The sequence below is a fragment of the Vulpes vulpes genome, chromosome 14 (genome assembly GCF_048418805.1).
Source record: "Vulpes vulpes isolate BD-2025 chromosome 14, VulVul3, whole genome shotgun sequence".
In the NCBI taxonomy this organism is placed as follows: Eukaryota; Metazoa; Chordata; class Mammalia; order Carnivora; family Canidae; genus Vulpes; species Vulpes vulpes.
In genome coordinates this window covers 13,387,350-13,402,905 of record NC_132793.1, presented here as the reverse complement: position 1 = coordinate 13,402,905, position 15,556 = coordinate 13,387,350, and the positions used below count along the sequence as shown (strand labels likewise).

At 52.2% G+C, this 15,556-nt stretch overlaps 1 protein-coding gene across 50 annotated transcripts in view; it reads right to left on the bottom strand.

Annotated features, from left to right (window-relative positions):
- Positions 1 to 12,451: 12,451 nt before the first annotated feature.
- The window catches only part of ZMYND8 (zinc finger MYND-type containing 8), a 125,663-nt gene continuing 122,558 nt past the window's right edge, over positions 12,452 to 15,556 (bottom strand). For all 50 annotated transcript variants that reach the window (XM_072735671.1, XM_072735686.1, XM_072735677.1 and 47 more), the window contains one exon: positions 12,452 to 14,040. In XM_072735671.1, coding sequence (XP_072591772.1) covers positions 13,901 to 14,040 — 140 coding nt within the window. In that variant the 3' untranslated portion in view covers positions 12,452 to 13,900. The remainder of the gene's footprint in view (positions 14,041 to 15,556) is intronic.

Here is a 15,556-nt window from a genome sequence, read left to right as displayed (position 1 = left end):
TCTCTCTGTCTATCATAAATAAATAAATAAATCTTTAAAAAAATAAAAAATAAAATGCACTAGCAAGAGAGACAAACCATAATGGACTCTTATTCATAGGTAACAAACTGAGGGTTGCTGGGGGAAGGGGAAGGGGTGGACATTATGGAGGGCATGTGATGTAATGACCACTGGGTGTTATAGAAGACGATGAATTACTGACTCAACCTCTGAAATGAGCAATACACTATATGTTAATGAACTGAATTTAAATTTAAAAATTATAAAAATAAACATAAAAAATAAAAATAAAATGCATTAGCAGTATTCCAGACCCAAGGGACACAAATTTGAATAAGGTATTTGCAGAGAAAAAGTGATAATTTTTTTTAAAAAACTCATTTAAAAAATAGGAGCAAAAACAAACGTCAAATTGAAATTTAAATGTGACAAGAGCAAAATTTAATCTCCCTAATATATAAAGAGCTCTAAGAAACCAATTGTTATCAACAACCAAATCTTTCAAAATACTAGAAGGCTAGGAATGCTTGACTGGCTCAGTTGGTAGAGTGTGTGACTCTTGATCTTGGGGTTGTAGGTTTGAACCCCACATTGAAGAGACTACTTTACTTTTTTTTAAGATTTTATTTATTTATCCATGAGAAACACAGAGAGAGGCTGAGACATAGGCAGAGGAAGAGGCAGGCTCCATGCAGGGAGCCCAATGGGGGACTTGACTCCTGGATCACACCCCGAGCCAAAGGCAGACACTCAACCGCTGAGCCACCCAGGTGTCCCTGAAGAGACTACTGTAAAAAAAATAAAATCTGGGGCACCTGGATGGCTCAGTCAGTTGGGCATCTGCCTTAGGCTTAAGTCATGATCCCAGAGTCCTGGAATCAAGCCCCACGTCAGACTCCCAGCCCAATGGGGAACCTGCTTCTCCCTCTCCCCACTGCTCAGGCTCTATCTCTCACTCTCTCTAAAATAAATAAAAATCTTTAAAAAAAATTTTTTTAATTTTTAAGTAAAATGCCTGAAGGCTATAAAACATTTTACTTTAAGATTGTATTTTTTTTAAGATTTTATTCATGAGAGACACAGAGAGAGGCAGAGACACAGGCAGAGGGAGAAGCAGGCTCCCTGCAGGGAGCCCAATGCAGGACTCAATCCCAAAACCCCAGGATCATACCCTGAGCTGAAGGCAGACGCTCAACTGCTGAACCACCCAGCCGTCCCTAAGATTTTATTTTTTAAGTAATCTCTCCATCCAGCATGGGACTCAAACCCACAACCCTGAGATCAAAATGTTGCATGCTCCATTTAAAAAATAAAATAAAACTGCTTCTTGGGGCACCTGGCTGGCTCAATCAGTAGAGCAAGAGACTCGACTCTCAATCTTGGGCTGGGAGTTCAAGCCCCACACGGGTGTAGCAAATACTCAAAAATAAAATCTTTTAAAAATAGAATTTCCTGGGCAGCCCCAGTGGTGCAGTGGTTTAGCGCCGCCTGCAGCCCGGGGTGTGATCCTGGAGACCCAGGACTGAGTCCCACATCGGGCTCCCTGCGTGGAGCCTGCTTCTCCCTCTGCCTGTGTCTCTGCCTCTGTGTGTGTGTGTGTGTGTCTCTATGAATAAATAAATTTTAAAAATCTTTAAAAAAATAGAACTTCTTATAAAAAAAATAGAACTTCTTAAACTTATGAAAAGATAATCTCACACCTACATTGAGATACCACTTTCCACATCAGATTGAGAAAATATAAAAGGTTTATGACTCCGTACCATTGGAGCTATGGGGCCCTTCATAGATTGCTGGTGGAAGCTGAAACTGGCAAAACTCCTGAGGAGGGAAAGTTGGTAATATTTATCCAGTTTGTAAGTTTTATCCAGCAATTCCACTTCTGAGAATTTATCTATAGATATATATATATGTAGGGTGAAAACTCCATTCAGATTTATTTTCTACAACATTGTAATAGCAAAGCAAAGAATGAAAACAACCCAAATACCCATCAGCGATGAACTGGTTAAATTATGATATGTCCTCATAGTGGAATACTATGCAACCATGAAAAAGAACAAGATTATTCCTCACATATCAGTCTGGGAAGGTCTCCTACACCTACCACTAAGTGAAAAAGGCCAGTTTTGGTACAGCCTGTGGCACATGCCACCGATTATATAAAAATGGAGGAAAAAGGGGATCCCTGGGTGGCTTGGCGGTTTGGTTCCTGCCTTCAGCCCAGGGCATGATCCTGGAGTCCTGGGATCAAGTCCCACGTTGGGCTTCCGGCATGGAGCCTGCTTCTCCCTCCTCCTATGTCTCTGTCTCTCTCTCTCTCTCTCTCTCTCTGTATCATAAATAAATAATAAATTTTTAAATAAATAAATAAAAATAAATTTTTAAAAATGGAGGAAAAAAAGTAAAGCCTGTATGATAGTTGCAAGAAGAAATTTTGGAAGAAGATATAAGAAATTAACAGTGACCCATAGGAACTATCAGACACGTGGGTGAGCGGGAGAGCGCCTTCCCTATATATCGGATGCTGTGAAGAGACTATTGTAAGAACGTCTTGAAGATCAGATGTCAGTTCTGGAGGCTTCTCGGTCATAGCCGGCAGCTGCAGGTAGCTTGTGTGTAGCCAGTTTCCCCGAGCGGCAACACTAGCCCTTTGCTGTGGGACTCAGGGTGTGAGTGTGAGGCTGAGAAAAGCTGTTCTGTGAAATCAAGCAGCTTCCTCCTTGCCTGTCCCAGGAAGCCTTGTCACTGCCAAGCCACCGTCCCCCAAAGCGGGGCAGTGGTGGTCTCAGGGGTCTGAGTCTGACGCCTGATAAAGCCCTGCCTGTTTCCGAGCAGCTGTGCTGTCCCTGCATCCACTTGGCCAGGTGAAGCCAGGGTCTGCCCTTTACCAGGTGCTCTTCTCGGCCTGTGGACGTGGACACGAAAACGGGCAGGGGCAGTCCCGACCCCCCATGGAGCTGACTTGCCTGCAGAGGGAAGCGACAGGACCAGGCGGATTCACTGTGAGATGCAGACCTTCCCACTCACCGCCTTGTCCCACAGGAGGAGCAGCACACGCTCCCCAGATCCTTGACACACCCCCCTCGCAGGCTTGAGCCACAAGCCAAGTCCCCTTCCAAGAACCACCCAAAGGGCGGCAGAGAAGCAGCGGTGAGACCCTCAGCAGGGAGGGGAAGTGGAGGAGGCCTAAGCCAGCCAATTGCAAAAAGCCAGCCTAAAGGGATCCTGGTGGCTCAGCAGGCTAAGCGTCCAACTCTTGATCTCAGCTCAGGTCTCGATCTCAGGGTCGTGAGTTCGAGCCCCACACTGAGTTCCACTCTGTGTATGGAGCCTACTTTAAAAAGGGGTGGAGGGGAGACCCTAATAACATCCTTTTGAAAGAGATCACAGCATCTGCCCAGTGAAACATTCAGGGTTCACCCCTTGTCCAGGAGGTCACTGGGGGTCTTGTCTGTTTTGGTTGAGATGGTGACCTTGAGAGTATACGCCATGGACTTGCAGGGTCAATGCTGTGGGGGCTGCTCTCTTCTTGGACACTGGCCAGAGTGCAGAAGGAAGCTTCAGGGTGATGCAGCACAGAGTAACTGGATGGCGTGGGGACACTGCGGACAGCCTGGTCACCTCTGAGCAGGTGGCACTGGAGCTCAGGCCTGCGTGGGGAGGAAATCCAAAATCCAGGGCAAGCACTCCAAGGGGAGATGAGGAGGTACAGAGCTGTGGGCAAGCAAAGCTTTCCAGCTGGAGGGAAAGCAGAAAAAGGCTGGGGGCAAGGTCAAAGGTCACAGGGTCAGATGGGAAGGCCCAGGCAGATGTGCTCGGATCCTTTTGGACATGGATTTGGGATTTTACCAGAGTCGGGATTGCATTCTAAATCCAGTGAGAATACACCAGAGGGCTTTAAGCAGGAGAATGGCATGATCTGATTGGCATTTTTAAAAATGACTCTGGCTGCCGTGGGGAGAATGGTTTGGAGGGGGAATGATGGAATTAGGGTGTCCAGTCAAAAACATGCCTGGATGGCTCAGTGGTTAATCATCTGCCTTCGGCTCAGGGTATCATCCCAGGGTCCTGGGATCGAGTCCTGTATCAGGCTCCCTGCATGGAGCCTGCTTCTCCCTCTGCCTGTGTCTCTGCCTCTCTCTGTCTCTCATGAATAAATAAATAAAATATTTAAAAAAAAAAACAGGGATTCCTCATGAACTTAAAGGAGAGGTTTAAATTTCATGTTGTAATCATACGGTTTGCGCCCAGAGCTCAAGCATGCACCTTGATGTATTTTTACACAGGATTATATTTGGGTAACCACAGTCCAGATCAAGATGGAAGAGGCTTCCAGGACCCCAAAGGCTCCTGGAGGCCTTTCCCAGCCTCTACCCACATTCCACCCCTATCCTGATCCCTGACGGTCTCCCCACCGGCTCTCCGCCCCATTCATGCCCACTCAGTGCTGGCAGAGCTATGCCCACCGGTGACCACCAGAGGGCAGTGCGACCCCACAGCTGGGCCCACCCGCCCGCAGGTGCCACCCCGCCTGGAAACCATGCAGGGCCGCCCTTGAAAGGATCCAGAAAGTATTGCCATCAGGCCATCCCCATGCTTCCGGGATGGCTTCGACCAAATGGCAGCGCCATCAACAACGTGTTCAGGCCTAAGAGTTGATAAGCTGACCCACGGTGGCCGCAGCAGGGATCCCAGCGTAGAGGCAAGTGGACACTATGGTGGCCTGAAGAGCAATCTGCAACCACAGCCCTGGGAGTTGAAAGAACAAGCCGCTCTAATAATGTGCGTGTAACCACAGTTTGAAAAACCATCGGGATTTATTTTTATGTCCTGAAGTTCCTGCAGGGATAGTGATAAGCTGACTCCAGCCAAATACCGATCATAAAATTCAGCATGAAGTATCCGGCACAAAATGAGTAGTTGGTAAACTCTGGCTGTGGGTGAGACGCCCTTGCAGACGCCGCCCCCTCCACGGGTAGCGGTGTTGGCAGAGTCGCGGCCTCTTCCATCTGGCCCTTGGATCCTGCTGGCCACCTGGTGTGGCTGAAGGAGAAGCTGCAGACGCGAGCCCTGCCTCTCACACTAAGTACCTGCTGTGTCCCCAGCACTGGGCTAAGGCCTTGACCTGCGTTAGCTCATTCCATCCCCCCAAGCACCCGTGGCCCTGCTGGAGGGGAAGGATGGCAATCAGGCCGTGGGCCTTGGGTTAAATCCCAGCTCTTCCTGTTCCTACCTGTGGGAGCTTCATCCCTCTGAACTTCACTTTTCAGCTGTAAAATGGGGGTGACAATAGAACCGACCTCACAGGTTGCAGACAGCACTGAATGCGTGCAGACGTGACCAGCACTTAGCACAGTGGCTTTCAGACTTTTCTGACTGTGCTCCACAGTGAGGGGCGCGTATTACATCAAACCATAGCATACATCTATGTACATGCACGTAAGTACGAATGTGTCCACACTGTGTGTCTAAAATAGGCTTCACGAAGCGATGCCATAGCATACATCTATGTACGTGCACGTAAGTACGAATGTGTCCACACTGTGTGTCTAAAATAGGCTTCACGAAGCGATGCCTACCCCTGATGTGTCCTGTTATCCTCTATCCCGTTCCTTTGTGCTTTTAAACAATACACATCATCCAATGAACTGTGGGTTTCACAAGCCCCACGTTACAGAGGGAGAAACCGAGGCCCAGAGAGGTGTTGTGGTTTGGCTCTGACCTGGCAGCCGGAATGTGGCCGAGCTCAGACTCCAACCCAGCATCTTTGCTAAATCATTGCTCTTTGGCCCGAGGCTGCCAACTGGTGGCTCACAGCCCAGATCTGGCCCTGGCCCCCAGAGATGTTTCACTGCTCATCACATTAGGCTTTCAAACGTTGATCCAACTATTTAAAGCTTGAGAGATTTAACTCAAAATTCACATTTTCAACTTCTCTCCCCCCAAAAAGCAGAGGATATGGCGACACTGAGCCCACAGGGGCACACAATCAGCTGGAGCCGCTCCACAACTGCCCTGCTACTGTCACTGGTCTCCAGGCTCGCCATTTGCCACCGACACGCCACCTACCATCACACATGGCAGCTGTTTTTTGTCATAGTGAAGACATTTTTCTATCAAAAGTGGAAGGAAAAAAACCTAAACCAAAAGAACTATAAGTTTCAAGAAAACAGATGTTTGATTTAAAAAAAAAAAAAAAAAAACATGTCTGTGTCCACTCTCCCCCAACCGGCTTCCACTAGTGTCTGCCTTCCTCCTGGTCCTGGGAGCAGAGCTGGCAACTCCCATCTTACCACTACCCCGTGGCTACCTCTCTTTGTCCATAGTGTCCCCGGCACCTGAAATGCCCAGGTGCCTAATAAGGAAGGGAGGAAGGGAGGAAGGGAAGGGGCTTTTACACAAAAGCTTCTCTAATGACAACAAAGACACTAATGGTTAAGAGCAGACATTCGTTTCTCTCATCAGACTAGGTTCAAGTCGTTTCTGCCATTACCTAGCTGTGTGACCTCAGGTAGCTTCCTCAACCTCTCTGGGTCTGGTTTCTTCAGCGGCAAAATGCAGGTTATGAGGATTCGGGGCACATAAATTGCCTGGAACGTAAAAGATGCTGTATAAACGAAGCTGCCTTCTCCATTCACCAACGCGGGCCGAGGTCGGTACTCGAGAGTCCCTACTAGGCAACCTAACAAGCTGCCCAGAGCCCTGCCCACCTGGTCTTGGCTACCTGCTGGGCACCTGCTGGGCACCTGCTGGGCTCCTGCTGGGCCAGGGAGGGGCTAGTTTTCCATTAATATCATGCCCTGAAGGGAGCCTGGGGCAGGCTGAGCCCAGGGTTTGATCCCCAGCCCCACTCTGGGTGAGAAAGGACTTGCTCGGCCTTCAACCATAGCTCCTCCTGCTGCACCTTCCTGAGTGGAGAGGCCGGGAAGCTGAGCATCTCCTCCAGGCTCCCTTACAGCCGGGGTCTGGAGCACGGAGGAGCCACAACCAGCTGCGTTTGCACTGAGGCAGGCGGCGGAGCTGCACACAGGGCCCCGGCCTGCAGGTGCGGACCTGAGCGAAGCTGCGCTGCCCGCGGTCCCGCGGGAGCAGCAGCCCGCCCCCCGCACGGCCCGGCCCAGCCCGCGCCAGCCCTGCAGCCCGGCTGCCCAGCCCTCCTCCGGATGCCGTGAACACGCACCGCGTGTCGGATCCAAGCAGGGAAGCAGCCCCGCGCGGCCCCCGGGCCAGAGCCCCTGGGGAAGGGCGGCGCCCGGGGTCACCAAGGCGGCAACCTGAGCCGCGGGGCGGAATTGCTGGGGCCCCGCGGCCCTGCAGCAAGCACCCCGGGGGCGGGCCGGCTGCCGGCGGCCCGGAGTCAGCCCCAGGCCCGCGTGCGGCACACACGACAGCAAGGGCGGGCTGGAGCCGGGGCCACGGCCGGCCACGGCAACCCTGCCGGAGGAGAGGCCGCAGCTTCCCTTCCGCCTTCAGGACCTCACACTTGTCCCCCTCTGGGGCAATCCTAACTCGGCACCGTTCCGGGAAAAGGATTCTGGGAAATGTAGTTCCAGCCTGGCCGGCCCCGCGGCGACCAGGGCAGCGGGCCTACTGCCCCGCCCTTCCGCTGTGCCCGCTCCGACAACTGGCGGCCTGACCGACTCGGGCAGCTCTGTGCGGGCGCCGGCCGCGCCTGTGCCGACCCCAGGCCTTTCGCTCCGGCAATTTCCAAGCTCAGGAGTCGGCCGCCGAAGCCACCCGAACCCCACCTTCCCAGCCTCCCTTGCAGCCAGGACGGGAGCATGTGACCTAGACTCAGCCAATCAGAGAGCCCCAGCTGGAGACTCAGCCAATCAAATACCCCGAGTGGCATTTCGGCTTCGGGCGGACCAGGCCCGAGGACCTGGGTTTGCCCGGAGCAGAGGCCCTGCGGGTGGAAGCAGTGGCGTTGTGCAAATCGCATTCTGCAAAGTGCATTCTGCAAAGTGCATTCTGCAAAGTGCATTCAGCAAAGTGCATTCTCAGGTGTGCGATCCAGCGTAGCAAGGAAGCAGGAGGGACATGCCCAGTGTCACTGGCGAGAGTTGCCATGTGTGGGCCCCGCGGCAGTGCCGGGAAGGGCCTGCAGTGTAATTCGGCCATCGTTTGGGTCTGTGCACTCGCAGCCGGTCCTCCCGCCCAGGCACCTGGGAGCCCCGTAATACCCTTTAATAAATTCCTTTCTTGCCAGATTAGCTACAGTGGTGTTTGCAGCTGAAACCCCGACCCCCTTTCAATTCATGGAGGCCTCGAGTGTGCTTTCCAGCCGCATGAAGAGCGGAACCAGACCCACCCCCGTGGACAGTGGAGGGGAGTCAGGGAAAGAGGGGACCCCGGGAGGCATCTTGTAAACTGGCCGCTGTGCCGCAGACCTGGGGGCAGTGTCGTCTGTTGGGTCAACGACCCTAATTTGGGAATTGGGTGGTTCGGTTTGAATCCTGGCTCTGGCGCCAACCTGTTGTGTGACCCTGGGCAAGTCATTTCCCTCGGCCTGCCCCCTGCGGTTATCACGAAGACCAAAAGGTAACCGCATGGAAAACCCTCCGCAGAGCTCGGCATAGGCGCTGAGCCCACCCGGGGACGCTGGGAGGAACGTGGTGGGTGACCCTTGTTCCCTGGAGTTGGGTGTCCTGATGTGCCCTGATAGGGAAGCTGAAGTCTGCAAAACATTTCAATGTTCAAAACACAACTCTGATTAATGCCACTGAATTGCACACTTACAAATGGCAAGGGGCGCCGGCGTGGCTCAGTGGTTGAGCCTTCAGCCCAGGGTGTGATCCCGGAGTCCCAGGATCGAGCCCCACATCGGGCTCCCCACCGGGAGCCGGCCTCTCTCTGCCTGTCTCTGCCTGTCTCTGCCTCTCATAAATAAGTAAAATCTTTTTTAAAAAATGGCTAAAAGGGCAAATTTTGTTATATATATATTTTACTACAATTTTTTAAATTAATAATGTACTATACCAAAAATTGAATTACACTCTTCAAATGAGTAGACTGTATGGTGTATGAATTATATCTCAATAAAGCTATGAAAAAAAAACCAAACCCCACCTGGCTTCTCATCCATTTTGGATCCCAGGGAACACCCGGGCGTCCCACTCCCCCTCTCTGAGCCCATCAGCCCCGCCCCCACCTGGGATCCCTCTGTTCTGGCCTCACTGGCCTGCCTTTTCTTCCCGGAAGATGCCAGGTCCTGGCCTCCGGCCTTTTACATTTGTCCTTCCTTCTACTCGGAATGTTCTTCCAACCAGGTTAGTGGCACTCGGCTCTGGCTGCCCATTAGGATCAGCTGAGAAGCTTTAAATGACGGATGCCCAAACCCCACCTCGGAGAGCCGGATGACATCATTCCGGGAAAGCAGGTAGGGTCTCGGCATTTAGCGAATTTGTTACTTTACATCTTCCCAGGTGCCTCTAGGGTTCCCCCAGCACGAACCACCGCCGCCCTGGTCATCGGGGCTCGGGACCCCCTCCTCCGGGTTTCTGCTCAAAGGCCAGCTCCCCGGAGAGGCCGACCCCAGGCTCCCCATCTAGGCACCTGCCCTCCACCGGGCTTAGCCCCCTGCAGCACGTCGGCCCCACCGGGGACTGTATTCGAGGCATAAGTGGCTGCTTCCCCGGGGGAATGTCACATGGATGAGGACAGAGGCCGCACTTGGTTTGTTCAGTGCTTACTTCAGACACAGAGCTCGGTCGGCAGCTGTCACCTGAGCGAAGGGCTTTGGCCCACCTGTGTCCCCCGGGCCCGGCTCGGGCTCCGGCTCCGGGGCTGCAGTTCTGGGCGACGGCCGCCAGGTGGCGAGAGTGCCCGGTCGCGTTCCGGGTCGCCGCGGGTCTTGCCCCGCGCGGGGCGGTCGCCAAGATGTGGCGGGCACCGTGGCCGACCCCACTGCGTCCTCGGGCATCCGGAAATGCCCCGAGGCCCTGTCGGAAGAGGGGTGCTCCCCCTCGCGTCTGGCCACTCACAGACCCTCCGGTGCAGCCTTGGAGGACGCCCTGGGGCCCCTGGGGACAGCGCTTGGGGCGCAGGAGCCGTGCCCGGGAGGCTGGGACATGCACTGTCGTCTTGTCTCCCAAGGGAGAGAAGAGGCGCCTGCAAATGCACAGCCCGGGGGTGCGCGGGAGGGGGCCCGGGAGTCGGGGTGGGGGCACCGGGAGCACACCCAGGTCACCCCAAAGGCGATGCACGCACGAAGTCAAATAGTCAACATGTGTGGGACGCCTGGGTCGCTCAGGGACTAAGCGACCGCCTTCAGCTCAGGTCATGATCCTGGAATCCCAGGATCGAATCCCGCATCAGGTTCCCTGCATGGAGCCTGCTTCTTCCTCTGCCTGTGTCTTGGCCTCTCTCTCTGTGTCTCTCATGAATAAATTCTTTTTAAAAAAAAATTTTTTTAAAGCACCGATGTCTCTACTGAGTAAGCCACTTCCTCCTCTGGTGCTTCCTTCCCTGGGAGTCTGTAGCTGAGACCCTCGGGTGCAGGGTCAGGGTGCTGGGAGACCTCACCGGGAGGAAGGCTGAGGCTGCCCTGCTCAAACATCACCCCGGCCAGAAGCCTTGTTCCTTGCAAGCCCTGGGGACACAGCGGTGAGCAGGACCGCCCATCCCCTTACCCAGCAACCCTGTGAGTGGGCCGCCCAAGAGGAAGTCATAACTGTGTAAGAACTTTGCTCAAGGATGTGAAAATTAGTAAGAGGCTGGGACAGAGAGCAACAGGGGAGGGCAGTGGCTGCTTCAGAAGTGACACCTGAAAGACCATCTAAGATGCCAGCCACAGAAAGGTATGCCAGGCCAAGGGCATAGCAAGTGCAAGGGCCCGGGGCCAGACGGGCTAGTTTGCAGGAGCTGATAAAACAGGGGGCGACACTGCCCTGCTCACAGCCTCAGCCTCGGCCCCTAAAGTGGGGCTGTGTCCACCGCCTCTGTGGTCTTAACATGAGAAGGCAAGGCCCAGCGAACAGAAGCTGAAAATATTTTTTTAAAGATTTTATTTGTTGGGATCCCTGGGTGGCGCAGCGGTTTGGCGCCTGCCTTTGGCCCAGGGCGCGATCCTGGAGACCCGGGATCGAATCCCACGTCGGGCTCCCTGCATGGAGCCTGCTTCTCCCTCTGCCTGTGTCTCTGCCTCTCTCTCTCTCTCTCTGTGACTATCATGAATGAATGAATAAAATCTTTAAAAAAAAAAAAAAAAGATTTTATTTGTTCATGAGAGACACAGAGAGAGAGAGAGAGAGAGAGGCAGAGACACAGGCAGAGGGAGAAGCAGGCTCCATGCAGGGAGCCCGACGTGGGATTCGATCCCGGGTCTCCAGGATCGCGCCCTGGGCCGGAGGCAGACTCAATAACTGAGCCACCCAGGCGTCCCTTTTTTTTTTTTTTTAAAGATTTTATTTTTTAAAATATTTTTAACTCAAAAATTAACAATGCCCAGCTAATTGGAAAAAGCATTCAATAGGAGTCTAATTAGAATCTTTCACCAGCTTCATGGCCTGAAGCTAGTTACTCCTTTGGGCCTGTTTCCACAAGAGCCCGACAGCTCACCTTAGGGTGGCCCACACCCACCTGGTAAACGCCGTGCACCACGGACCATGGACGTCCAGGGCCCTCTCCACCTCTCAGCCACACCCCAGCTCATCAGGCATGTCAAGCTCATAGTGAATAATACCCCAGGGCCTTTGTGCCTGCTAGCCCCCGTCTGGGATGCTCACCCACTTCATCTCCCCACAGCCAGCTCTTCATTCGGGTCTCAGGTCAAACATCACCTCCTGAGAACCCCCGGCATGGTCCCAGGGAGAGTAGCCACCTTCACCCCTCAGTGTTATTTTAAAATATCCCCATTTTGTTCCTTCCCCAGCAGCGGTCAGCAAATGGCCTGTGGGCCAATCCAGCCCATCCCCTGCTTTTAGATGGCCCATAGGCTGGGCCATTTTTAAAATGGTTGGAAAATATATATATATTATGACCCCTGAAAGTTAAGATGACCAGGGTGTAGCTGAGCCACGCTGAGGTCGGACACTGCCCACGCCACTCCTGTAAAGCTTCAGGCCCCCACCCTGCCCACGGAAAGGATGTCCCCTCCCCTCTCATTGTGTTGTGAAGATGGACCAGGATTTCCCTTCTGGTTGGCGTCCCTGTCAATAAATTCCAAGGAACTGGACTTCCCAGAAAAGGCGCCCAACTGGGAGCCCTAACTTATCATGTGTCCGCCACCTGTGGACACGTCCCTGACCTCCTCTGCTGGGTCACGCAGACCCGACCCGGCCATCCCGACCAAGCGGAAAACTGCAAATTTGAGGACGACCAAGCCATTTTTCCAAAAACAGTTTAATTAAAAAAAGGTGAAGAATCTGAAAAAATCGGGGGGAGGGGGCGGAACCCAAAAGAGCATACCGTGCGAGTCCACTGGCTCAGTCACAAAGAAACACCATCATCAAAAAAGATATTTAAGTTTAATACAAATTTTATACAAAGAAAATGTGAAAAAATACTTCCATATGCTAAAAGCAATTATGCTTCACAAATAAGGCCAGCTAGGCTATTTTTTTTTTTTTTGACAACTGCAATTCACAAATGTTCTCTCTCTCTCTTTTTTTCTTCTAATACTCTTTGTGTAGTTCTTCTCTAATATGGGTAACTAGCTGGAAACTGTACACAGTTCGCATCCTCTTATCAACAATGAAGAGAAAGTAAACAGGACTAAAATGTACAACAAAATGTACTGGAATGATATCGTACAATTAATTTTCTCATATACATACATCACCTTTTGCTTTGTTCAATGCTTTTTTTGTTTTGTTTTACACAACATACAAAATGGTACTACAGTATACGTAGTGTAACGGACAGCGCGGCCGCTGTCTTGCTTCCTCTCACGCTGCCTTTTGTTTCATGCTTACATAAAAACGCAAAATTCCATCGTATAAATAATACATACATGCTTCATCCCAGACTCAAATGTCCTCTGCGTGCACCTTGCCTTTGAGTGCTTGCTTCCAAGCAGCACGGCATCGCTTACCAAGTATGTGTGAGTGTGTTTTAAAAGGAACCACAAAGCAAAGAAAAGACTTCTCTTTGTTTCAGAGCTTATGACTCAACGCTTTCTCCGTCCTCTCCGAGCGGGGCTTGTCTTCTGTCTTCTGTAAACAAGGACCTTATTCCCTTTTAGGAGTAGTCATCATTGAAATCACACAAAATAAACTAGCTGCCCCGGGGTGCCCTTCTGGGCCAGAGAGCTTGCGTTTTGTGACATAGGAACGTAGTATCTGAAAGGGGCCAATGGCTTGGTGTGATGTGCCCACAACAACACAGAATCTGTGCCAGAACTCCTGATCCCAATGTGCTGCGTACAGACGTCTGAATGCAAACGACTCGCTCCCCTCCCCTTCCCCATGGGGCAATCCAACGCCGAGGGCCGCTGTGCTACCACAACCCCAGGGCCCCGTCTCCACGCCTCGGTGACAGACGGGCTGACCGACCATCCCTCTTCCAACATCCAAACATTCTTTTCGTTGTTGGGTTTTTGTTTTGTTTTGTTTTTTTAATTGTTTTTCTTTTTCTTTTTCTTTTTTTTATAAGTTAAAGTCAATACAAATATAAAAAGGAGAAGGTACTCTAGATTCAAGGACATCCACAAATTGTACATTATTTACAGCTAAAGCATAGGTTTCGTGTGGGTCAGAGTCCTCAGCTGATGCTAATGCCGGACGCTATGTAGTGTAGGCTGCCCTCTGCGCCAAGGGCAAAGGCCAAGTCCGCGTGTCTGGAGCTCTGCAGTCGGAAGGGGGCTCTTCTGCCTCACGTTTCTTTACTGCTTCCTATTGCCCTGGTGTCTGGTTTTTTTTTCCTCCACGGGGTGGGTGGCTTGTGTCGTGACTTGTCCCTAGTCCCAGAAGGTGTCCAGCCGAGACTCTTTCGGGAGGAGACTCTTCGAACTGGAACTGGCGTTGTGCTCGGAGCGTGTGGATCCTCGCTTCTCGTCGCTGCCGCTCCAGCAACTAGACTTACTGCTCCGGGAATGGTCTGCAGGGGAAAAGCAACAGAAAGGGATGTTGAGCACTCCAGCCACCTCCACCGAGGCAGAAGTGGCCCACCGCTGGGCCCGCACATGCGGCCTCCTATCTGGGCCGCCGCTCTGCCCTCCCGCTCCGGGCAGCAAGACCAGTGCCATCACCTACTCTGCTACATGTGAGGGTCTCCAGAGTACAAAGACAGAATGACTTAGCATTTTAGGATTCAACAGCCAATCAGAAAAACAGTAGGGTGTCACATGATGGAGAACCAAGCTGGGTGAGGAAGGTAGAGAAGTGCCAAGGGAGGTACCTGGAACCGTGTACCCGTGTGACACGACACAACGACACCGAATACCCCAGGCTCTTCTGCACCAGAGCCTGGCCTCTTTGAAAGAGGCACCAAAATTTGGCATTTGATTTACTGCCTTCTATCAGTGTTTTTCTTTAATCAATTTATAGACAACTTGAAAACAGACCTATAACCAAACCACCTGCAGGAAAGGATGGTTACATCCCGCTGGAAATACAAGACTCACTGCCTCCTGGCAGGAGGACACCGAGAGGTCACTGAAGGACACAGAACTGGAGGTAAGACCCAGGACAGCTTCGAGGATGCGTGCACCACAAGAAGCTGAACAGTGGTTGAGGAAGACAGGAGGAAGTTCATGGAAGAGCCAAACAAGGGGTCTGTAAGCTGACACGCAGCCCAGCGCAGGCGGGTGTGGCAGACAGAGAGACCCATCAGCACGCTGCCAAGACCCCATCACGCCCCGCATCATCTGCCAGGTTCAGAGCCTGGGATGAGCCTTTGTTTTAAATTTCTCGAGGTGGGATGATAGTATTTAATTGAAAGAACCCAACAGCTGCCAAGCTCAGAGACAGAATGAGAGTGAGCAAGGAAGGGACCAGATCAGAACTGTGAGCTGCTTCATCCACCTCCCCATTCTCCAGACCCAGGGACTCACAGGGGACTAGGGCTTTCTGAACGTGCCCGTTAAACCACGAGCAGGGTCCCTGGCCGCAGCACAGCATGACAGGTGGGAGCTAAGGTGCACAAGGACCTAAAAGCAACTCTGTGAGCCATGGATTCTTAAGCATTTTGAAAGCACAATTCTCAGAACCACGAACTCTGACGACAGCCTGGCTCAACCAGGGGAAAACAGAGATGCCAGAACCACAGTAAGGTGGAGAGCATCACCCAAGGGATTGGATTATTTCGGGGGAATCAGAACTCCTCTACCACCTAGGACGGGGTGGGGCAGGGTGGACGAGGAACTTGCTGTGGTCAGGACTGAGGAAGGGGCTACAGACGAGGTACTGGGGAGCCAATGTCCTCAGCCACGATGACGGGACCCTAACAAACAACATCTGAAACCGAAGCATCAAAAATCAGTGACATTTAAAAAAAAAAATCAGTGACATGGGGCACCTGGGGGGCTCAGTTGGTTAAGCATATGCCTTTGGCTCAGGTCATGATCCCGGGGGCCTAAGATCGAGCTCCGCATGCGGCTCCTTGCTCAGCAGGG